Source organism: Carlito syrichta, unplaced genomic scaffold (genome assembly GCF_000164805.1).
Source record: "Carlito syrichta isolate Samal-C Ts95f unplaced genomic scaffold, Tarsius_syrichta-2.0.1 Scaffold303785, whole genome shotgun sequence".
Taxonomy (NCBI): domain Eukaryota; kingdom Metazoa; phylum Chordata; class Mammalia; order Primates; family Tarsiidae; genus Carlito; species Carlito syrichta.
This window is the reverse complement of record NW_007247881.1, coordinates 336,630-363,006: the sequence shown is the minus strand read 5'-3', so window position 1 is coordinate 363,006 and position 26,377 is coordinate 336,630. Positions and strand designations below refer to the sequence as shown.

At 33.6% G+C, this 26,377-nt stretch overlaps 1 protein-coding gene across 3 annotated transcripts in view; it reads left to right on the top strand.

Moving 5' to 3' along the window:
* Positions 1–25,713, top strand: part of NDFIP2 (Nedd4 family interacting protein 2) — a 76,413-nt gene extending 50,700 nt beyond the window's left edge. For 2 of the 3 annotated variants that reach the window (XM_021712959.1, XM_008059185.1), the window contains exons 3-8: positions 2,327–2,460; positions 8,295–8,388; positions 12,723–12,847; positions 18,202–18,268; positions 20,934–21,039; positions 22,443–25,713. In XM_021712959.1, coding sequence (XP_021568634.1) covers positions 2,327–2,460; positions 8,295–8,388; positions 12,723–12,847; positions 18,202–18,268; positions 20,934–21,037 — 524 coding nt within the window. In that variant the 3' untranslated portion in view covers positions 21,038–21,039; positions 22,443–25,713. The remainder of the gene's footprint in view (positions 1–2,326; positions 2,461–8,294; positions 8,389–12,722; positions 12,848–18,201; positions 18,269–20,933; positions 21,040–22,442) is intronic. The other variant, XM_021712960.1, reaches the window with a different exon arrangement.
* Positions 25,714–26,377: the final 664 nt, after the last annotated feature.

Genomic DNA, 26,377 nt, shown 5'->3' with positions numbered 1-26,377 from the left:
CTTCTGAAGATTTAAAACTGGGCATTGACTCTTCTCTAGCTGTCAGAGTCCTGGAAGGCTATTTCTTTTGTTGCTTAGTGTAGTTACCTTCATCAGGAGTCTTAGCTAGATGTTCCGTGTAACTTGCTGTAGCATCTACATCAGCATCTGTTGTTTTACCTTATATTTTTATGTTAAATAGGTAGCTTCTTTTCTTAAACTTCATGAACCAACCTCTCCTAGCTTCCAGCTTTTCTTCTGCAGTTACTTCACCTCTGTCAGTCTTCACAGATTTGAAGAGCGTTAGAACCTTGCTCTAGATTAGGCTTTGGCTTAAGGGAATGTCATGGCTGGTTTGATCCTCTCTCCAGACCACTCACACTTTCTCCATATTCGCAATAAGGTTGCTTTTCTTTCTTATAATATTGTTCCTGTGAGCACTGGGATAGCACCTTTAATTTCCTTCAAGAGCCTTTCCTTTGCATTCTCAATTTGTCTAACTGGCACAAAAGGCCTTTTGGTGTATCTCAACTTTTGACCTGCCCTCTTCACTAAGTGTAATAATCATTTCTAGGTTTTGAATTTAAAGTGACAGACATGTGACTCTTTATTTCACTCAGACACTTAGAGGCCACTGCAAGGTTATTAATTGGCCTAATGTCATTATTGCTATGTCTCAGAGAGTAAGGACGCCTCAGGAGAGAGAACAAGATGAGGAAACAGCTGATTGGTGGAGCAGTCAGAACACACACAACATTCTGTCAATTAATTTGTCTTCTGTGGGCTTGGTTCATGGTGCCAGTAGACTTGTTTGATGCAGAATTACCATAACCCTTCAATTTGTTTTAAAAAAATAACAACAACACAGTGTCTGCAGAGTACAGTAAAGCAAAGCATAATAAAGTCAGATATGTCTATATAAAAATACAGTAGTTATACAAGAAATTACAAATGTGATGTCTTTTAGAATCTACCTTTTTTTCCCCATGTTGGTGATTCCAGCGTAAATCTAATCAGTTGATTGAGCTTATCATTTTACTTATTCTGCTTATGTTGGAAATAAGTGATGAAGTTTATTTTTAAGATAAGCAGTCTGTACTTATTATTGTAATATATTTCTGGAGACTGTGTTTTTAAAATAGTTTTAAAATTAGAAGTAATTAGAAGTACTTCTTAAATTATCCAGGTATGGTGGCACACACCTGTAGTTCTAGCTACTTGGGAAGCTGGGCAGAGGGATCGCCTGAGACCAGGAGGTTGAGGCTGTGGTGAGCCATGACAGTACCACTGCACTCTAGCCTGAGTGATAGATTTGAGACCCCAAATAAAAATATTTCATAAAATGAAAAATATAAAGAACTAGGTAGAAAAGGGGAAAATAGGAGGAGAAAGGGACAAGAGTGAAGAAAGTAAACATTTATCAATCTTTTTAGCAAAGAGAATACTGAATTTCCTTAATAGATTAAGGCAGTTGCCAAAATCAACTTGTGTGGAAAAATTACACCTATGTGTTATCAGAGCAAAGTGTTTGGTGCCTGGAACTCCCTGGTTCTACCACTTAATGGTTGTTTGGTATCAGACAAATTACTTAACTTTTCTAAACCTCAGAGTTGCTAAGATTAATGTATATAGAAGTGGTATATGAAATGGTTAGTACTTTATAAATGCTTGTTATGATTTTTTTTTTTTTTTTTTGAGTCAGGGACTCACTCTGTTGTCCAGACTAGGGTGCGGTGGCACTCTCATGGCTTACTGCAGCCTCTCTTGGGCTCAAGCGATCTTTTTGCCTCAGCCTCCTGAGTAGCTGCGACTACAGGCTCATGACACCATACCCAGTTTTTTTTTTACTTTTGTAGAGGTTAGGTCTTGCTGTGTTACTCAGGCTGGTCTCTAATTCCTGGGCTCAAGCAGTTCTCCCGCTTGGCCTCCCAAAGTGGTAGGATCATATTTCTGGTATTTTTTTTTTAATTTTTTTTGGTTGTGAGATAATCGGCAAGTAAACAAAGTTCTTTGTGCATATTAATGGGCATCAAGAGGATGCCCATATATTGTGAGATTCTTACCTTTTATGTCTGGCACTTCTTTACAAAATCTCATTCTTAAAGTTCTTGTTTAATGTATTAGCCTTTAGATGGTATTTAACCATTCTTTCTTTTTATAATACATTTGAACTAAAATAAGATATGATTGTAATAGTAAGTTGTATGTTACCTAGCTTATAGCATTGGACTATAATAGCAATAGTAGACTTTAGTGGCCTATTGTAAATTACTTAGTTAGGGTTATGGCTGTTCAAATGGTATTAAGTAGTTTTTATGAATTGTTCTTTTAAAACTTCTTTCTTCAGATACAGAAGTTTACAATGAGTATTATCCCGTGCCACCTCCCTACAGTGTTGCTACCTCTCTTCCTACATACGATGAAGCTGAGAAGGCCAAAGCTGCTGCCATGGCAGCTGCAGCAGCAGAAACATCTCAAAGAGTAAGAATGCTTTATCATTTCTTTTGATACAGTTATTTTTGTTCATTGATAGGTTCATTTAGTAATATCAGAAATAGTTCTTTGTGTAGGTAGTTTTTTTAAGCATACTTGATCATTGAATAACATGGGTTTTACTGCATGAGTCCACTTATATGCAGATTGTTTTCAATAAATATATTGGAAAATTTTTTTGAGATGTGCAATAATTTGAAAAAAATTGCAGATAAACTCTATAGGCTAGAAATATCAACAAAATTTTAAAAAAATTAGACATGCCATGAATGCATAAAATATATGTAGATACTAGTCAATTTATGTGTTAATTGACAATGTTATCAATAAGATTTCCAGCTAACAATATTTTATTAGCAGTTAAGTTTTTCTTCTTTTGAGTTGGAGTCACTCTGTCGCCCAGGCTAGAGTATAGTGGCACAATCTTGGCTTGAGGTCTCACTATGTTACCCAGGCTGGTCTTGAACTCCTGGGCTCAAGCAATCCTCTCACCTTAACCTACCAAAGGTCTGGTATTACAAACATGAGCTACTGCGTCAACTGGTAGTTAGGTTTTGAGGTAATTAAAAGTTGTATGCAAATTTTCTCCTGCACAGGACTTGCCATTCTTAAAAACTGTATTCTTCAAGGGTCAACTGTAATTTTTCTACTATTGCTTATGTGTGTCCTCAGTTTTGGGAAATTGACAATATAAGTTCACCTTTTCTGCATTCCTTGTTCTCCTCATTTCTGTTGCTCTTCCCTTCTAATCCATCTCTGCTTATGATCATCCTAGACCTTACGCTTATCAAAATTTTTGTCACTTCTGAGTTTTTATTTCAGCACCTCACATGCTAACCTCTACCTCCCATCCTTCTAATACACTGTGGTTGCCACTGCCTGACAGTTCTTCCATCACCTGGACCTCAAGTCCACTGTGTACTTATTTTTCTCCTTACATAGTTTGTTTTCTGTGGTCTATTACTGTAATTGTGAGTCATCTTTTTTTTTCTATTCATGTTTTATATATTAGCATAGTCAGTTTAGTGACTCCATAAAATTACTCAAGGTAGCCAAAAAAGCACAAAATTTAACTTTTGTTTTCTTTTTTTTTTTCCTTTTTTCTTTTTTTTCTTTTTTTGAGTTGGAGTCTCACTCGGTCACCCAGACTGGAGTGCAGTGGCCGCTCCCGGCCCCCGCAGCCTTGACCTGCTGGGCTCCGGTGATCCTTCTGCCTCAGCCTTCCGAGTAGCCATAATTACAGGCATGCGCTACCACGCCCGGCTGATTTTTTGATTTATTGTAGAGGTGAGGTCTCGCTGCCCAAGCAGGTCTCGAACCCGCGGGCTCAGGAAAATCCACTCACCTCAGCCTCCCAAAGGTGCGAGATTACAGGCTGAGCCACTGAGCCCGGCTTTTGTTTTCTTTTAATATATCCCACTCTAAAATTTTTGAGTGATGGTCAAGGATGCCACCTGCCTTTTTCCTTCATCTTCCTGTCTTAGTAATAGAGAAAGCCAACAAAATGCATACACCTTATTCTTTGTTATGGTAAAAGGAATGGCTGTCTCAGTAATGGATAGTTGATAAGATACTCACATGCTATTCTGCAGACAAGTAAGAGGCAAAAATTGTTTTCATTCTAGTGTGGCTGCAAGGAGGACTAGAATTTGTTGCCCTTTTTTCTTGCTTCAGACTTCAGAGCTGTCATTTCAGATCCCTGGATTCATCCCATTGTGTTCAGGAAAAAGACATCCCAAAAATCACTTGATCCAGGAAAGCTAGAATTAGGTGAGGTGCCAAGGAAAAGAGATGGCTTTTCATGTTTGGCATTTTCCTCCTGCTGCTGTGAGATCAGAGCCCAGTGAGTAGATCCTCTGAGACATGAGTGTGTGTCCTGGATGTGTTTCTTTTATCAGCAACAACCCTTTCCATACCTGCTCCACTCCTCTGTTCACCACACACAGGGTTAAACATTAACATAAATAGCACTGGACACATTTATGATAGATTAAGCCAGTAAACCCCAGATTTATTTTTTTATGCCTTTTCCCTCTCAGAGGGGAAAAGGAAGTCTGAAGACAGTGGCATGCAGATTGGCTGTCTTTTGATGCTGTGAGGGAAGCAGCATAGAGAAGGAGGATAGGTTTAAAAAATACGGGGTTTCTGTCAAAAACCAACTCTAGGTTGCTTAGAATCCCTGTGTTTGTAAATTCACATCTCTCAGTGAAGTAACTTGACAGTTACTCCTTTTCTCCAATGTCATCATAGGGACCTTGGCAATAGCAAAGATCCTTCAAGAGGGTTATGAACCTCGTGTCCTTCACTGCCCTAATTCCCATACAGTAGGATGGAACTCTAAAGGCAAAGTGGAAAGCATTGAATCTTGCTATTTGTGATTAAAGAAAAGCATAAAGGTGATTTTACCTCTTTTGGAGAGAAAATTCTAAAGTGTTACGATTCCATTCTTCCCTGTTATCATACCCAGTGCCTTGTTTTAGAAAGCAAATGTGATCACCAGCTGGAATTGAAGCATGCCCATAAATAAAAGTTCTCTGTTTTCACCTGCTTCTGATATCATTATATCCCCAGTGTGTGGGCATTGTGGAAAGCTTCATAGAAAGGAAAGTCGTATTGTACACAAAAGGCTGGTCCTTGTAAATCATTTTTTGAATGTATCAGTGCTTCTCAACTCAGTACTTTCCAGCCTCGTGCTCCAGCATCTTCTTTCTGCTAAGTATGAGTGTTTGTGTGTGTCTCCATACCTGATTCAGCTAAAAACTGCTCTATACTTGAAAATTCTTAAGAGAGTAGATTTTAAGTGTTCTCACTACAAAAAATGGTATGTTAGGTAATGCATATGCTAATTAACTTGATTTAGCCACTCCACAGTGTATACATTCAGGGGAATGCTCAAAAAACTGGAATCTATTTATAAAAAATTGTGTATTTATTCTTACACATTTAAACTTCAGTCACCTTCAAATATGCTCCATTTGATGCAATACACCTATCAAGATGCTTTTTCCACTGCTCAAAACAGTTTTCGAACTTGTCAGTTTTGATGTCTTTTAGTCCTTTTGCCATTTTTTTCACCTCTTCCACATTGGCAAAACATTTCCCTTTGAGACTTTTTTGTCATCTGGAGAAACAAAAAAAAGTCACTTGGGGCAAGGTTGGGTGAATAGGGGGGTGGGGCATGGGGGTCATGCCACTTTAGGCAAAAACTGAACACTCAGTGTGGTGTGGGCCACACAAATGAGCAAACACGTTGCAAGAATCTCCCAAAAAAAAAATCACTGAAATTGAATACAGCCTCTCACAACAACGTTCGCTGGTATGGTGATGCCGATGGGTTCCTAGAATACTTAACTAGTGGAGGAAGCCTGTACTTCAAGAGGCCCGCTTGCAAAAGATAATTCTGGGATTTTTTATTCCCTCTCATATTTCAAAACACTATGTTATACACCATAAGTATATGTGGTTTTTATTTGTCAATTACAAAAATTGAAAAATTGAAAAAAAAATACCCTGGTCTGATTAGCATTTGAGTACATTCAGTTGTAAATGAGTCAGCTGCAAGCTTATTTCTTAAATCAACTCTTATTGGGGGATATAGGCAGTCGAGAGATTTGGAAACAGTACTGTTTTCTACTGTTTCCTATTTCTAATGTGTAGAGTTGCATGTAATATAGGAGAATGGTTAAATAGATTTATGGAAATGAACTACTTATTTTAATATTTCTATGAAAAATACTTGAATTCTAAATCTTTATAAAACTTGTAGAACATTTCTTCTTCATCAGGTAGGCTCATCCTATAATCTTATAGTGAGTGGAGTTCATTTTTTGGTAACTTGTTTTAAATTGTTTTTAATAACTTGTCTTTTGACATTAGAATTAGCACTTGATAAATTGTGAACAACTCCAGGACAGAGACTTTGCATTTACTTGCAATAACTAATTCCTAGAAACTAGTTATTATCTGGCACATATATGTTGTTTGGTAAATGACGATGAATTAAGTTAATGAGTGAGCTCTTTCATGCTGACCTGGGGTTACAGATGAACTGGGTTCTTATGTCCACTGCCCAGACAAACCAAAACTGATGCAGCCATTACAATGGAGAAAGAGTTTAATATTGCAATTACTATTACTCTCACGTGCCATATGTGATCCTATCTTGGGAACTTAGCTCTGGCTTATTCTTCTGCCTGGAACACTTGTCTGTGAGATACCTCCATAGCTAACTCTCTTACTTCTTCCATAAATCTTTGGTCAAGTATCAACTCAGTGAGGCTTTTATCTCACCACCATATTTAAAACTGTAACCTTTAACCCTATAGCATTCTTAAACTTTCTTTTCTTTTTTTTTTTTTGGCATAGCATTTACATCTTTTGGTAATTTTATAAATAATGTATTTGTTAGTCTTTGGTTGTTGTCTGACTTCCCTAGCTGGCTGGAATATGGTCTTCAAAAGGGTAAGCATCTTTGTTTTGTGTACACCAATGCATCCCAAGGACCAGGAAGCAAAGTCTTGTGTAGAATGGGTATTCCATTAATATTTGTTGAGTATTGGAAGCAATCAGTGATAAAAGGTTTTGTATATACTTTCAAGGAGATTCTTTACACTTATAAGCAAATACATGAATATCTTAGCATATTATTTATGTACACAAAAGGTACTGTACTATACAAACGATTTTCACTTTATACATTTTGGAGATGATCAGAGCATTAAGACTATCAATAATTTATTTTTTTTTACTTAAAATTTTTACACTTCTTTTTTAATTTCATTGAATAGATAGGAAATAATTTATCTTACCAGTCGTTCAAGAACTGTCAACAGTCTAAGGCTTTACCCGACTTGCAAGCTAACTGATTAGGTTGTCACAATTTCATGGATGCTGGCAGAAAATTTGAGACTGATGGCTCAGAGAAGACTTATTATTTGCAGCAATAGCAGTAACCAGCATATGAGCATTTTCTATGCCAGTTTTCTGAGCCCCAGTTCCCACAAGACAACTCAAAGAGGGCTAAGTGATAACCTCCACCTGCGAGGGGGTTGTGTTATGGGATAGAAACCCTGAGCTTAGGGAACCCACATCTTTTCTAATGGTCAATAAGAATGCTCCTACCTCTACTCTGAAGGGAGACAAATTGTCTCTCTTCCAACGCTCTCCTCTGTATAAAAACCCAGAAAAAAGGCAGCCAGTGACGCTGCCTGGAAGCCATGTAGAAACATGGTAGACCCATGGAGAATTATCTTGTAACATAGTCCACTATTGATCAGCATTTAGATTGTTTCTAATCTTTTGCTCTTGTTAGCATTGCTGTCATGAGTTATCTTTAATACGTCATTTCTTATAAGTGGGAATACATGTCTATCTCTACAATATATTATAAGAACTGGAATTCCTGGATCAAAGGGTATATACATTTTTATTTTTGATAAGTATTGTCAAATTGCCAACCATAGAGTTTGTACCAATTTACATTCCACCACTGATTATGAAAATTCCTGTATCCCTGTGTGATACTAATATAGCAGTGTCAAATTTATGTTTTAGATGCCATTTTCATAAGTTTGATTGTTACTCATCTTTATCTTTTCTGTGTTTATCTTTAAAGTTACTCATTTCAAGAATGCCTATGAAAAAGTAATATTTGCTAATGTTTATTGATTACTTGCTCTGTGCCAGACATTGAACTCATTATCTCATTTTATCTATACAAGAAACTGAGAACATTATATCTTATTAATGTTCTTATTCTTACATTTAAGGCAATAAAGTTGTAACTATTTTAGTCAGCTATTCTAATATTATATGTTTTGCAGATTCAGGAAGAAGAGTGTCCACCAAGAGATGACTTCAGTGATGCAGACCAGCTCAGAGTGGGTAATGATGGGATTTTCATGCTTGCCTTTTTCAGTAAGTGATCTTTCTAAATTTTTTTGGCATATATTGGCTGTGTGTATTAAAATAGCTAGTAAAGAAAAGTTAATATTGTTAGTTTGTGTCCACCTTGTTTAAGATGTAAATTGTTCTGATACTGAGCTAATGAATATTGTGATATGTTATAATACAAATCCTAGAACTTAAGGTCTTACTGGATAATTAAGCATCACAATCATTATGCTAGATGCTGACTGTATATATGCATATGTGCATATAAGCATACTTAAGCTAATAGAGATTTTGTAAGAGAAATGCTGCAATACTGATGTTCATTTAGTGCTGTAGGAGAACATAGAACAAAACAGTAAATTCTACTTTTTGGACAGAGAACTTCCATTTGCATATCCTTAAACCAGAAGCAGGATTGGAAAATTTGGGGCAACTGGAACAATGTCACTTGAGACAGAAATTCTTAATTTAATATTTAACTTATAAAGTAGATTTAAGCTTCTTGTGGGAAGACTATTATACACTTCATTATTTCTATTCCTAACACAGGGATTGCATATTAAATTCATTAAATAAAATTAGGAAGCTCAATAAACTTTTAAAATCACTAAAGCCAGTGGTAGAAATCCAGTTATTCATTTAAGTAAATTGATTAGTCTAGGATATGGTTAATTTCTGTCCTCAACCTGGTTACATGATCAGGCTTTCACACTTGGACAGAATGCTGATTTAATTTACTTTAACTCTTTGCACTCGCATGTCCCCTCTCAGGGGATATCGTAAATCTAGCAAACCACTCAGATGTCCTCTCTTAGAGGACATAAAGAGACTGCTGGTGATTGTACAGGACAAACTTATGTCAGCTCAAAGTTTTTCAAAAATGTATGTTTCCTTAAAGTTTTCCATTCAAATTGCATGAAAAAATAAAGATGGAATATATATTGAGACATATGTAAAAAAAATTAACTGGTGTTAATGTAGAAAGAGAATGTCCTTCAACATCGTCTTCCAACAACAGACTGGACAGTAAGTTACATATTATGAATGTGGGAGGAAGAAAACAGAGACTTACCTGCTCAAATTAAAACACCATGGGGAAGACGTCGGATGAATTACTATTGAACAACATATATCAGTGAACCTGCAATGCATGTCAGTGGCTTTCACACATTGCTACACGTTAGAAAAATATAAGATATAAAAATCTTGATTTTTTTGTCATGAATAATCTCCTCTATGTCCAACATTCCATTATAAGCCATATATTGTTACATGCAATAAAATAATTGGTTCTAGTGCTACACTATTTAATAGGAAGCGATTCATTTTTTCACTTTTTCATAAAAAAGTGCCTTGAGTTGCTGGTAGGTGATCCATGAGGTGTCTCTGAGTGCAAAGGGCTAATTATAGGGTTTATTTTGATTATTAAACTGAGAAATAGTTTTCTTATGTAAAGTGTCACATTCAGCTTTAAAGCATAGAAATACATTCTTTGTGAGTTGTTACTTTTGAGTCTGGAAGTTCACATAACATTTTCCTTCATTTTGGGATGATTTCTTGCTTCCTATCTTTCTTTTATTTCGCCTGCTAAAGAGCAGAGGTGTTGAGGGGAATAGAGAAGAGAGCCACACAGCTATGTTTTTCTCTTCCATATTTATTAAATTATATTCAGAATTGTCCACCAGCTAATGTGCAGTTAAACCTGAATTGGTGTTAGTTACAGTTTCTAGTTAGGTATATTAGGTACAGTGAAAAGGAAATGAACTCTTTGGTTTCAAATGAGTACTACTTTGCATTATTATAAGTCTCTTGAACCTTGGTTCTGAATTTTAGTTCAACTGGCCATCTTTTATGTTAATAACAACTTCCCACATATTTTGTTTACAAAAAGATTGGCTTAAACATTAATTTTTTTTAATGGTTATATCTTTTAGGCTTAATTAGAAAATGATCTAAATGTATTATTTTTAATATGAATACCTGTTTTCTCAGGAATAAAAACATGTTATTTGACACATTCCAGCTATGCAGCTCAGAGAGTTCTTATTTCCCAACTTCACTTAACCCCACTATCTTCTTTTGAATCTTCATTTTTTAGATTTGAAACCATTTCACTGATCTAAGTGTTGTAAGTGCTGGGTGACTTTATTCTTAGCCAGTAATAGTATATTAACTAATATAAATATATATTTAGGTTTAAAGTAAATTATCTTTTTGTATTTATATATTTGTAAATTATATGACATTATTAAATTATCTTTTATTATATTTTTATTTTCACAACTCATATTTTTTATGCTTCCTATTCTAAAACGATTGTGCCAATATTGTAAGAGTAAATTTATATTTTTTACCTTAATTTTCTGATTTTTTTTTTTTTTCCTGGTAGGGTATAGCTCTAGTTTGTTTGCTTTATGAAACATAGATTTATTTGTAATCACTACCATCTAGTGGCTGTTTCTCAAATTGCAACTGCTGTGTTTTCCATGCTTAAATTGTATAATAGTTGCTATTGTTGGTAAAGATGTATAGAAATAGATTTTCTTTAATTTGGCTTATAACTTGAGCATTTCAGGTCATATAACTTGTGCAGGTAAAGTAACAGTGAATATTAATAATAACATTTTCATTCAACTCTTTTATTGGTTTAATTCTCACCTTCTTTGTTTTTGACATCTCACCTCATATAACCCTAAAAAAGATTTACATGTAAAATTACTGAAATAATTGTGTGTTCTTCTTCAGAAAATGTAAAAAAATGAAGTGTTTGTATCCCCTGATAATGTTTTTGCTGCTCAAAATCCTTTAAACTGTTATCACAAGTATCTCATACACAAGCCTAACCTGCATATTTCTGATACTATTTTTAAGAAATTTTCTAAGCTAATGGAGTAGAATTCTGTTATTTGTAATCAAACACAAGAAATTAAGATTAGATTCACTGGACTATTGGTATTGACAGTCTATGGGAATGACCTTAAACTAGTGATTTAAAATGTAGTGGGCTCTGTTTGGCTCTGTTTAGAAAACTTCTAAGATTTAGCCATTTGTACCATCTTCACATCAGCATGCCATGGTAACAGTCGCCTGCGTTATTCTCATTTTAGACTTGAGGGAAATGAAGGATAAATTATCTGTAACTTTAAAAAAAATTAAAAGAGTGTTTTGAAATGTGACTTTGGATATGTAAGAAATTGCCAAAGTGGCTGGCTGTACCATTTTGCATTCCCACCAGCCAAGAATGAGAGTCCTGTTGCTCGACCTTCTTACCAGCATTTGGTATTGACAGTTTTTAAAAAATTTTATTTTAGACATTCTAATAGATGTGTGGTGGTATGCCATTGTGGTTTTAATTTTCATTTCTCTAATAATTATGATATTGGACATCTTTATTCAGTAAATTCTTTTGCCCACCAACCATATACAAGTCAAACAAGTTAAAATACTTAACGGGGTTATCTGGATACTACATGTACTGAAAAACAATACAACAATGACTGGCTCTGTCCATGGAAAGCTGAGTTTTTTATAGCTTTTTAGATGAGTTACATATTATAAGTGAATCCAGAAAGGAAATTCTAAGAATTATGACTATACCTTAAGAAATCCATAAAATATTTGTGAAGTATTGAAGTTTATTTTGTTTTATCTTTTTTTAAAAAGCCAGTATTGTTGGCTGACTGCTAAGGCTGGACTTCTTGAATGGAACCACATGAGAGCTACATTGTCATCTGGTTTTTAACTGGTTTAAAAATGCAGTTTCGGCCAGGCTCGGTGGCTCAGCCTGTAATCCCAGCACTTTGGGAGGCCGAGGTGAGTGGATTGCCGGAGCTGGCGTGTTTGAGACCCGCCCGGGTAACTTGGCAAGAGCTCATCTCTTCAATAAATCAAAAATTAGTTGGGCGTGGTAGCATGCACCTGTAGTTCCGGCTACTTGGAAGGCTGAGGCGGAAGGATTGCTGGAACCCAGCAGGTCGAGGGTGCGGTGGCCAGGAGCATGCCACTGCACTGCAGTTGGGCGATAGAGTGAGACTCCAACTCAAAAAAATAAAAATTAAATTAAATTAAATTTTTAAAAAATGCAGTTTCACCCATTGATGATAAGCTTTAATGAGTTGATTCTTATTAACCAAACTGGCAAGAAACCAAGCTTACCCATTTGTCGGTGTACAGTGTAGTAAATAACTAATACATTTTCAGGCGGTAAGCTGCAGTCTATAAAGAAGGATTAATTAGCATAAAGTTAAGAGAAAGGGAACTGTTGTTTCCACTGAGCAATGAAGTAGTGTTAATATTATGTCTGTGTTAGCTTGTTTCCAGATTGTGGTCTTTAAAAGAACTGTTTCTTTTGCTCTTAGTGGCATTTATTTTCAACTGGCTTGGATTTTGTTTATCCTTCTGCATCACCAACACCATAGCTGGGAGGTATGGTGCTATCTGTGGATTTGGCCTTTCATTGATCAAATGGATCCTTATTGTCCGGGTAAGTGTCTTGATAGCCTGTGTCTCTTTTATATCTAAAACGAAAGGTATAACACTTTCTGTGTGGTTCATAAATGTTCATTTTATGCATATGAATTCAGTTACTTTGAGACTCATTCTTAATATCTATGCTTAATTACTGTAGTGATCTCTGTGGTGTGAATGTTTTATAATTTTATTATATGAGAGATTGTTGGTATAGTAGAAAGAACTTTGAAAAGTTTAAGTTTGAATCTCATCTTTTTTATGTCTGTGTCCTAACTTTAAGTTCCTTAATTGTTCTGAGCATTAGTTTCATTGTAGCAGGCTGATAATAGCTGCCTTGCAGGATCGTTATGAAATATGGCAATAATATAATTGAAATACCCTGTTCAGTTACTGCACAAATATATGTGCTCAATATACTATGGAGACTACTATTGTGATATAGTGTAGGTATGCCTAAAATCAGCCAAAACATAAACATTTTTCTTGTTTAGTAAAGTTATTATGAACTTAAATATCTTCTCACACTTTTCTTTTGAAACAAGGAGCGTTCAAAGTGAAGTAGAGGCCAATGAAGTGGGTATCAGAACTCATTTTTCCCCCTTGTGTTTTTTTTTTTGCCTTCCTTCTCGTTTTCCTGTTGTTCCCTGATGTCACCTTCTCTCGGTTTCTTGTCATTTACAAGATGGTGTGTAGGGTGACAATGATAAGTTCTTTCCCCCATCTCAACAACTTTTCTGGTTCCCAAATAGTTTTCTGAACAACTTGATAGGCCTTAGTATTATTAGCATAATCTTCCCCCAGCTCTTTACCTTTGCTTCTTGAAGGCCCCTTTTGGCTTCTTTTTATAAATGTTTCTTCCTGTTTTTTATTTTTATTTTTTGCTTTTTGGGAGGGTTTTTTTGGATATGACCTAGGAGAATGGTCAAGAAAGACTTGTTTTAATAAGTCTTCTGAAAAATTACCCATATATTTAAAATGCTATTACACAAGTAATAAATTGAAATGCACCAATTCTACATTTAAACATTGATTTCTAATTGAATGAGCTAAACCCTTTTAAAAATTTTAGAAGAATCACAGGTCTAATATGTCAGCTTCTCTTAAATGCTCAGAAACTTTGATAATACCCCTGTACCATTATATTTATTTTAAAAGTACCTATCACAAAAGTATTAATATGATAGATACAATGAATTTCTTCATTACTTTTAAACTTATTTTACATCTTCCAGGGTTTCAGTAATCTTATCAGATCTTGTCTTAGTTCAGACCTGATTAAAGGTTTTGGTTTATTAATTAATTGATTCGTGGTTGGGAACTGTGGCCTGGTTTCTCTAAGATAATTGAAAGTTGAACCATTATAAGAACTGGCAATTTCTTATTTTAATTTTATTTCAAAAGGTGTACAGTGGGTTTCTATCATGAGTATAAAGCTATTAGGTGTTCCAGAACATACAAAGATAAAGACATAATCCCCGCCCTTGCAGAAGTTATTTACTAAAAAAAAATACCTCAAGTGTTGGTGCTAGATAAGTCCAACTTAGGTTCTGATGCTAATAGAATTAAGCAGTTATTCAAATGGGACTTTTCATCTGAATCACAGAACACAGAACATGATTTGAGGACTATTTTCTCAATTCTCCCAAAGTTGGTAAATTGCTGGTTTCATTCTAGATGCATAAGAAACAGGCTAATGCATTATATGCTACTTATGCTTTTAGGATATTAGACTGATTCTCTCATAAGAACCCCATGTTGAGAAGGGGTTGGGATATCTAGTAATTGACTCTAGCTAATGTGGTAAGATAGGAAACTTACAAGTTTGATCACCAGGACCGTTTAGTTTCCCTTTACAATACCTTTACTGAGCTAAGGTTAATGTTATACCCTTAGTATATCAGATTGATACAAGGAATTTTTAAAACCTTTTGTATAAAATGACAATAGCTGCCATTCATTGAGTACTTAGTGTATTCTAGCCATAATTTGTTACAAACATCCAATTTTTTAACTTTATGTGTATTTCTGATGTTGGGGATGATGCAGCCATTTTATTGGTTGAGAAACTAAGAATAAAAAGAGTCCAGGCCAGGAGCAGTGACCTCTAATCCCAGCACTTTGGGAGCCTGACATGGGAGGATTGTTTGAGGCCAGGAGTTTGAGACAATCCTGGGCAACAATAGCAAGACCTCATCTCTACAAGAAATCAAAAAATTATCTAGATGTGGTGGTACACACCTATAGTCCTAGCTACTCGGGAGGCAGAGGAGCAGGGATCGCTTGAGCCCAAGTGGCTGAAGCTGCGGTGATCTGTGATCGTGCCATTGTACTCCAGCCTGGGCGACAGGGTAAGACTCTGACTCAAAAAACAAAAACAAAAATAAAAACACAATAACTTGCTCAGGGTCCCATGGTTTTAAATGTGAATTTGAATCTATCTTGACCTCAGTTAATTGCTTGTTCTCCTAATTCATTACTGCCTGTTATAGTGTATTTTGACTTTTACTATGATGCTCCAAGCAGTACATTCCTCTTAAGACTTCAATGCTGAGAGAAAGGGTTTTTCCTAAACGCCTGGTGTTTTCCTTTCATTAGACAATAAGTAAAGTTATCAGTCATACTGCTTGCCTTCTTTTTTGTTTCTGAGCTGCCATGAACCTCAGATTTTTGTGTACATGTCTTTAGCCCAGGCTTCTGATTACTTCTGAGACTTTTGATGTGTTTAAAAATGCATGTGTTTTATTAAAAACTAACGAGTACCTTTTGAAAACAGACAGGATGTAAACAATAAAATACTGGTGTTTTATTAATAAAATAAAATCAGATGAAGTCTTTTTTTTTAATTCTTAATTTTTATTTTAGAATCACGGGGTACATGTGAGGATTTGCTACATAAGTGTACTGTGAAGGCAAGGCTTGTGCTTCTGACAAGCCCTCTCCCCCAAGTAGTGGACATGGTACCCAGAGGGTGCTTTTGTGTCCCTTGCCCCCCTTCTTTCCGTCCCTCCCTCCTTTAGCAGTGCCCAATGTTTGTTGTTAGGTACATTCTTAATGTTGGTTAATTTGCTTTCCAAAATTTGATTTTTCCTGCCCATGATTGGTCAATCCACATGATTACTTGATTTTAAAAAATAACAACTTAGCTCAGCTTTATGATTTTAGCATTTTAAAACATTTTGGTAATTCAAATGAATCTATAAGCTTATTTCTTTATCCTTTTTAAATAATCTTTCTCTTTGATGTCAAGATGAAGATAATTATACTCTTCACTTGAAAGTAATAAGTGGCCGGGCTCTGTGGCTCAGCCTGTAATCCCAGCACTTTGGGAGGCCGAGACGAGTGGATCGCCTGAGCCTGTGGGTTCGAGACCCACCCAGGCAAGTTGGCGAGATCTCATCTCTACACTAGATCAAAAATTAGTGGGGAGTGGTAGTGCACGCCTGTAGTTCCAGCCACTCAGAAGGCTGAGGCGGAAGGATCGCCAGAGCCCAGCAGGTCAACGCTGGGGCCGCCCTGAGTGTGCCACTGCTCTCCAGCCTGGGCAACAGAGTGAGACTCCATTTCAAAAATAAAAAAGAAAGAAAGTAATAAGCAATAGCTTTATGGTAAATAATGACTCTGTTCTTTATGCTACCACTTACAGGTAACATAAAGTTAAAAATATATTGCTTTGGTTTTTAAAAATTTTTTGTTCTTATAGCTTCTGAAGCCTATATGAACACCTTTTATTTCTAGTTATTAATCATTTTATTAAAATGTAGCATATAGTATAGTCCTACTTCTTAATGTGTATTTTTCCTTTTTTTTTTTTTTTTTTTAGGCGGGGTCTCACTCTGTTGCCCAGGTTGGAGTGCAGTGGCACAATGCTGGTTAACCATCTAGCCTTGACCTCCAGGGCTTAGGCAATCCTTCTGCCTCTGCCTCCTGAGTAGCACTGGGAATACAGACATGTACCACTATATCCAGCTAATTTTGTATTTTTTGTAGAGACAACATGTTGCTGTTGTCCAGGCTGTATTTTTTTTTTTAATAATTTTGAAGTTCTTCCTTCATTGTACATATTTTAAAATTGTAGAAGTAAATGGGATTTGCATCTTTTATAGTATTAAGAAATTTTAAATCTTTGATATTTCTACAGCTCTAAGCTGATTTAGATCATGGTTTAATTATTAATCGAAAATACTACCTGAGAAAATACTTAAAGGGCTTTAAAAAAACATAATCTTTAGTTGATATGCTTTCTAAATGGTGACATTATTTACAATTTGTAAGCATTTTTTTTGTTATTGCCAGCGCTATATGATTTTTAAGCTTTCGTGGAAGTTACTTACAAACAGTTGGCGATCATTACCTATAAAGTTGAAAATACTTTAAATTAATTTCAGAATTGATGGCAATTCTGCATTTAGCAAAATCATTTTTAGTTAAATCACATTCAATTTGCAGACCAGTAGAGACAGGATAGGCAAACCAAGCTAATTTCTAGTAGTTTAGAGTAGGTTATAAAGAACACTTTTAAAAAATAATTATCTGAGACAATCTTTAGGTGTTAAAGGATAATAGGGAATAGTTATCTAAAGTAACTGAAGTAAACTAAGTTGAATTTTTTAAACCTTTAAAAATTAATGAAGTACGATGTCTAGAGTCTCATCAAGGAAAGGATACCTGTGTCCATATCATCAAACCCTGCCTTCCATCTGCCTGCTCATATTCCCACACCACCGAGAATATAAAACTGTCTACCATGGCCACTAATAAGAACTGTTGAAATGCCACTTCAAGGTTCATTTAGCTGTTCTCAGCTCACTGTTGGGAACTGAATGCTGGAGCATCTATTTGAAAATAAAAAGACTCTAATGAGTTGGGGGTCTTTATGCGCCTGGTATTTTTGGCAGTGATTAACAGTAGGGGTGTACAGAAGGTCAAAAGCTCTTCTCTTTAGAGGTCAACAGAACATCCCCATCTGATAAGATTAAACTAATGTGGCTTTTGGTGTTAATATCTGAAGCAGCGGGTTGCTGTAAGTGTGTTTGGGATGGTAGTTGTGGCTTTGAGAGACTATCAAAAAAGGACTGACGTGAACTCCTTAATGAAAAAATATGTGATTCAGATATATAGCATTTGCTTTTCTTTCTTGTATGCAGTTTGAAGTTGTTTTTTGTTTTTAAAATATTTTGCATACATTTGCTATCGTATAAGAGATTTTTTCTCAAATAATTCTAAGTGATGTCATTAGGCACTTTTTGTTTTCCTTTTGTGCATTTTTAAAAGATTACTTGAACTAAATCATTTTGAAACTGAAGATAGTCTGTAATTATCAAATTTAGATATAAAAATATGATTGATATATTTATGTTCATTCCATAGTTTTCTGATTATTTTACTGGATATTTCAATGGACAGTATTGGCTTTGGTGGATATTTCTTGTACTTGGTAAGTTTATTCTTAATGCATTTTAGCTTGAATAATTTGCATTTAGTTTAACTTTGATATTTCTGAAAATTGTAAGATGTAAATAAATTATGTTGCAACTTATATGGAAATAATTTTTTCTATTATAAAATTCTCATATCTAAACACTTATATCAACTTAGCATTTCAGATAATTCTATCACTTCAGATTTCTTAGATTTAAAATCCAGAGGCTATCAGTGTAAAAAGAATCAGTGGTTGAATGAGAATTTAATACTACAAAATTTTAAAATTCCAACACAATTTAAAAACTTGTCTTTAGCATTTATCTTGGAAAATATACATGGATAATTTCTTTTAATAATCTTAGGAAATTTGAGAGTAGGATAGTTTGGTTGCTCTATCCATTCCCTTATTTTTGGATCATGGACATATTCTTTATGCTTTTGAAATGTGCCCAAATTAATCATTAATCAGTCAGACATAAGGAAAGGCTTCATGCCTAATGATCACAGTACTTCTGTTGAGTTGTCTCCTTACAAGGTATGTCTTTTTATTAACATTGATAGAATTTTATGGATTTTCAGTTTTTGAATACTTGTATTTTTTACTTTAGATCTATGACAATTAAGTTAATCTTAAAATCACATTATTCCTTTAATCCACATTTTGAACATATTTGCTGATATGAAGAATACATTTTGTTTCCACTTAGGTTTAAAAGCCCACATTTCTCAAAGAATTGCACCAGAACATAAAAGCATTTCAGTAGGTGGCAGTCTTCTCTTTGAGTTTTTATTTAGTCATGTTATTGGATCTTAAGGATCTTTTGGGAAACAAATTCTTGGTGGTCAGTTAAGGTCACTAAAGTCTTTCTTTAATAATTATAGAAAAATTATTTTAATATGACTTTGTTGTGGAATCAGACTTGAATAGGGGTTAAGCCAGTTTCATATTAATTGGATTCTGACTGCTTGGATTCTATGTTCTTCATTGAGTTTCTTACCTAAAAGTGAAATAATTTATAAAGTTGCAAGTATTTAAGCATATTAAAGGTGTGTGTGTGTGTGTGTGTGTGTGTGTGTGTGTGTGTGTGTGTGTGTGTGTGTGTGCAATTTATGGATTTAGAGGAATCTTGGAAAGATAACTATGGCACAGAGTAGGATGCAGAGGAATCCCAGTTCCACTTCAGAGTCATAATCTAGCATTTATTTAAGGGGATTTGCGAAAATGCAATCAGTGATAAAAATGTTACTCTCACATATACTGAAAATAACGTTGGGCACTCTGTAGAATTTTGAGAAACAGTAGCCACTAAGCGACTGGTTTTTAGATATGAATTGGCTTCTTTAGAAGCTGCCTGACAAGAACAAAATGTATTTTAAAAACAGCAGCTTCATAGACAAAGGAAGGGATCTCACAAATAATATTGGTCTTACATTTTTCACTAATATTTTAAATTGGGATAGCTGTATCCTTATCTTTGAACAGCATCTAGAAGGGCATGAGGGTGGAATTCAGGGAGAGGGAGTCCCAAATGGAGGGAGTTAGGATATGGGAAACAGATGGGATTGGATTCAGCTGAAATTTATACCACTTGCTTAAGTCATCATTTGTATATCTCTTCCGTCTTTCCTCTCCAATTTATTTTAAACATGCTTCTGTTTTTAGTGCTTTGATTGCTGTCTTGGAGTTGGGATACAAAATTCACAGACTCTTTTCCTCCTGGTGAGGAAAGTTGCACACATACAGTACATGTCTTCTGTTTTGTTTCCCCGCCCTACCTCTCACACACATTTCCTGGTTAAAAATGTACTGGAGTTAATAAATTTCTCCCTAAGAATTGTATGATTAAATGTTTCAAAGGCTTATACTAATAATGTTAATATTTTTATTTTTATCTAAAATTTTTTATCTGAAACTTGAAAGCATTTCACAGGCATTGCTTCTTTTAATTATTAAAGATATCTGTGATTGTTATTTTAAATATTATTTTACAAAGAAGAAAAATATGTATATGGCAAATCCTGTATAATCTAAGAAACCACTCGAGTAACTGTCTCCCAAGTCCAAGTCTTCTTTCCTGACTATTATCTTACTTTGTATTATAATCTTTTAATATTACTTGAAAATAAGAACTCATAATTTAAAATATTTACGAAACACATCTACAAATACAGATTTCATAGATGACAGCCACTTGATATTGCTACACAGGCTTATTTTTTTCTCCCACAGTTGTTAATCAACTGCATGTATATTTACTTTATATAAGTAAATATGTCTTAGTTTGCTCAGTAGTTACATTTAATTGAAAAGTTTTAGATCAGTATAAAATGGAATTCCTATTAGTTGAATCAGTTTAAATGTGTCAGATAACTTTGCTATTTAAGGAAATCACTTAATAAATGCATGTTTGTATGTAATTCTGAATTTTTATAGCTAGATTTGCTTTAATTTTGGTATAGCTAGACTTAATAAATAGAGTATTGGTGACAGTAAAATTTTATTATATTTCATCATGGAGTTGTCATTATAGTATAAACTATATTATGGAATGAATGGAATTCTTCAGATTAAATTCCTTAAGCTAAGAAGATCTTGTTTATAATTGTCTATTTTAAATTTATTATGACCCCTTTTTGTGTAAGAACTTAATATATCTGTATTATTTCAACCTTCTCAGGCCTGCTTCTTTTCTTCAGAGGATTTGTGAATTATCTAAAAGTCAGAAACATGTCTGAAAGTATGGCAGCTGCTCATAGAACAAGATATTTCTTCTTATTATAGAGGTAATAAATTCGAATCTGTTAACTCTGTTTATTCCCATTGTATAGTCACATTTACCAGATACATACTAAATACCTGTTGTGTACTAATGATTTTTACTTACTTAGCTGGCATGTTTAATATTTGTTAATACTGTTAACAATCTGCTTTTCAAAATTTAGTAAGTTGTAGAATTTTTAGATAACTTTTAGGTTTTAAAAATTGAATTTAAAAAATTGTTTTAAAAGTCTGACTTTGTAAACTTCTCATTAAAGATAAACCACAGGATGTGTACAAACTAACCACCAGCACAAAACTTGAAGGCTTGACAAACAAAATATGATAAAGTACTTACACAGAAGGAATGGGCATTTTGTATACAACAATGTGAAATCCACGTAGATATCTAGTGGGAGAAAAAAAACCTTGTGATTAAAAAACAAGTTATCATGTAGTTGTTTTAACAATCTGGTTCAAGGGATTAAAATGTTAAGAAAATAGGAGCTCTTCTTATTGTTTTCTTATTGTATGTCAGTTTGTGTCAACAATGAAGGTTACAACTTGAATAAATAGAAATATGAAAAAATGATCAGAGGTTGTTTTATTGGTTATCCAGTGACTTTCTGGAGGCTGTGTATCTAGTAATAGCATTTATTTATTGTACAGCCAGGTGTATCTTCACATAAAGATATCTCATAACTTTATACTCTATTCTGTTTTTTTAAAGCAAGTACCATATACTTCATGCGTATAAATAATTTAAATTTTTAAATTATTTGAACTCCATAAGCAAAATGGCCTCTAGTGCTTAACTTCTGAATGCAGGACTACACGGACAAAGTCGTTCAATTTTACTGCAATTGAGTATTCTTTTTTATTAAAACAATGCTTTTTGGTTTGTGATTTGGTTGCTTAAATTTTGTTTATAACTTATAGGAGTTAAAATTAGTTTATATAATTTACTTATTTCTGCTGGAGAGTACAATGAATACAGTTGTGTTTCTGATTCATACTGAAGTATTCTTTTAAGTGTTCCATTAAAGACTACCCACTGAAGATGTTACTTTTTTTTTTAACAAGTAAAATATCTTTGCAAACACTGGCATTAAGAGTTTGTTTTAACAATAAGGTAAAAAGCAAAGTAATTTTATTAATTATTTTACTAATTTGAATGGTATTCTGTGAGTAGTGTTATTAACTTTATGCATTTTGAAGAGATTAAAATGTAATGTAAATATTTTCTGGATGAAGTCTCCTACAGAAGCTTTACACTTGAGAATATATTCTGATATATTACTTATGTTATCTTTATCAAAGGAACATTGTATACTTGATGTAGTTCTGCTATAAATGAGTTTTCATTCTACTATTATTTAGATAAATGCAATTTTATACATTTTAAGACTAATTCTTTCTTTGTCCATAGACTCCATCAAGCTGACATTCCTTTCTTATACCAATGTGAAATTTCCAGATCATCTGTAAACCTACGACTTTAATAGGATAGAAGACTACTAATAACAAGACAAGTTAGTGAAGAAAAGATAGAGCTTCAGAATTAAATGGAAGGGTGGTTTATACTTAAAAGCTATTTCTGTTCATTGAATATCTATATTTCATTTGTTTTGCACTTATATATGTGCCCATTTAAAAGATTTGCATATACTTGAAAGAAACCGTAAAGTTACAGCAGTAAAGTCCAGTCACATTTGGTTAATAAGTGTTTGATATGACTGAAAGAGTTGAATGATAAACAGTCTTCCATTATGTAAATGCCATTGACTTCTGACCTGACATTTAGTATAATAAAAATGAAATTATTAACCATGTCAAATGTTAGATTCATTGAGTAATTCTACATATGAAACATCTTTTGTTATACATAAAGTTTATTGAAACCTGCAGTGCTGATTGTTAGAAAGGATTTGCCAGATTTTTGAACATATTTACATTATTATTTAGGAAAACTCTTCTGTGAATAACCATGCATAAATTACTTTTTTGCATTGTTTTCTTAGAAATTGTGTCTCGATATCTCTAATTTTAAGTTAAATGGACTAAGTATATACAGAAAACTCAAATGCTAAAGATAAAGTTTGTTTTGGACAAATTTCAAGAAAATGTGGGTATACCAAAAGTCCCTTATAAGAAAAAAATTTTTTAAGGGACATACTAGTTTTAGAGATTTTTCAAATGAGTAGCTTGGTTTTTAGGGTTGCCCATCTTAGAGATTCTTGCAGGAAGAGATTGTATTGGATATTATATTTATTTCATTTAAGATACTTTTGAAAATTAATTTTCCAAATAAGATAATTTTCATTTGCATTTGTCTTCTCAAAAGCCAATAAATCTTTCAATATCAGTTTAATAATTTTTTTCTCTAGATGCTTAATTTGTAAAGCTTAGCAAATAAAATCTTGTGCTATTAATAGCTTCTTGCTTTGTGATTATAGGATTTTAACTTTTAAAAAACTTATCTTGAATTGAGATATGCAAAATTCCCATTTTCAAGTTATGGAAATGTGTCTATGGAACATAGGGGTGGGGGATGTGTGTGTGTGGTGAGAGTGTGTAACCATTATTACAATTGTAATCTAATTTACATTCTTAACCTACTACATTTAGCATCTTGCAAATCTTTTTATGTTTTTCTTTTCAGTTATATCTTTGCTTTTGTGTGCCAACAGTAAAAATGATGGTATATCATCTTTTAAACTTAGAAATTATTTAATTCAGCTATATAGAACATATAAAATTAATTTCTTATTTATTATGAGACACTACTACTAAAAGGTACATCTGACTATTCAGGGGCATTTTTCCATTTCTGAAAAAATAAAATTTATTATGCTTTATAACTTCTTGTATTTCTCTGTATTTTCTGATTTTTTCATTGTCTTTGATAAATAAAACATACAGTTTTGTTTTGCTAATTGAGCCTCCTATTTTTTGTTTTCTCTCATTCAGTTTACTTACCTACATAGAATTTTTACTGTTGATTAAAGTGTCTGTATTATACCCCTTTAAGTAAAATAATAGCATGGGGTAAAGTAAACAATATATAATTTAGTTGTCTAATTTGGAAATTAATTAAAATTAGAATGTACTGATAACCTGCAAACTCATGCTGTATCTCTTCTCTATCTCATATTAATTTCTTATATATCTATGCTTTGTTCTTTTAATAATTTTAAATGATTAATTTCTTAAAGCTTAATTGCTTTGATACATGGTAATTTTAAAATACTAGGAAGCTCAGCTATCAAACATCAATTTATTAAAATTTCATTTTGGTTTTTATGGTATATATACTTGGTTTCTGAATATGGATATGTTACTTTTGATCCAAAATCAAAACTTCACCTTTTGTTTTGATTTTTTCCCCCAAATCTATAGCGTTCAAGTGTACATAATACTTAGTTCTCTATAATTAGTATAATTCAATGGTAGCCTTAAATCTCATCATACAAGGCAGGGGAATCAGAATGTTATTTTCAGAAACATTCTCATCCAGATTTATCAAATCCTACATACATCCTTTCATTTCCTGTGAGCTTGAATAGCTGCTGTTGTGTTTGGGGGACACTTAATCATCCTTGAATCTTGCCTTAAAGATTGAAAATCAAAATTCTTGTTAGGGTGTCCAAACATTTTTGAATGAATGTGAACTGGGACTTGGAAGTTCATGCAAAAATTTCTTAAATTATTTCTATTGTGCTTGAATAAGCTAGTTATGGCCAGGATAATCCACTGTATGTATTTATGCAATAAGCTGAATTTTAAGGCAAAGATACATTTTTCTATATAATGAATTCAAGATAGAGTTTAGACATTTAAAATTAAAATACAAATCCCACTATATTCAGTCAAAATGAAAATCCCTGCTTAATAGATTAAAAATACTAATCTCTAGCCTCTAGGGATATTTATCCCATTTGAGACATGCCTTTGAAGTTGTCCGTAGATTTTTACCTGTTAAAAGAATAATCACTAATCTTTCCAGTAAAAACCTCTTATAACAGGAAAAGAGCAGTCAGTCCAGAATATCTAACTAGAGAAAATTTTGTGTTTTTTGACTGGCATGTATTGTTTAAAAAAGCATAAAAAATAATGATAGTGAATGTGATACTGTACTTAATGAATATAACATGTATCCCAAGTTGACTCAGAACAGTTTTGGTTATTCCTGTTTTCCTAGCTTAACTAAATAGTGCCTCCTCTGACTCTCAAAAGTTTCCTAATTTGGAGGATAAGTTATATGATCACCGCGTGTATAATCGTATACTGTACTGAAAAGTGACTACCTTAGCCCTGCTGCCCTTTGAGAGGTGGAACTGGAGTAAGGGCAGCAACCAGTTATTGTTATCACAGCTTTTTCTAACCATTTGTTTGGCCTATAGAAGAAGAATAGTATCTTTTTTTTTTTTAAATGGAAGTTGTATTTGAATGATTCCAGCTAATAGTAAACAATATATGGCTTTTATATTTTTAAACTGCTGTTAAATGTCATTTTAAATGTTTATTAGTCACTTAATTCTTCAAATAGCCATATGAAGTATTAGTATATTATTTGATAAAGTTCAACTATTAGATGATAATGTGCCATTCATTATTATAGGAATGTCCTTGCCCATATAAAAAACACGCTGGCATGTATTTTACTTGTTAATAAAGCTATGTAGATGTGGAAGTGTGAACCTGTGGTGCATCCTTTTGAAAATCAGTTAAAGATTCACAATATGTATCCACCTTGACCTCACTAAAACGTTTATGTGGCAGAACTTTCAAGATTTGAGATGAAAGCAATTCTGTCATGGAACTAGGTTGCAGTTACAACATTATTTAACATATCAGTAGTTTGTATGTCAGGAAATAGAATGAAGTTTAGTTTAAATAAAACCAAAAAACCCCAGCTTTCTGAAAATTATTTATGTTCATTTTCACTCTGTAAAATATCATTCGTCGCCATAGATTAGACATGTTTATGGGCTTGGATTCTTACTTGGGACGTGAGACCTAAAGTGCAAAAACTTCAAGTTACAAGCAAAAAAAACCAACTCATTTCATATTTTTTAAATTAAAAAAATACTGTTTATGTTTGAGGTCAGCATATTTGCTTGTTTTGCTTTCTTGATGTTTTCAGCTTACATTTCATTATTTTTGTTTTGAGAAGTTGAGCTACCTGTTTCTAAAAAACTCACCTGATTTTAATGAGAACAGTTTGTTTAAAAACCCCAATCCAGTAACTAAATAGTGAAGAAGAGATAGGGTATTTCCCTTTTAACAGCTGAGGTTATAGCAAACCAGAGTCACACTTCCAGTTCACAGAATCTTAGAACTTGTTTTTCTATCTCTTCGTGC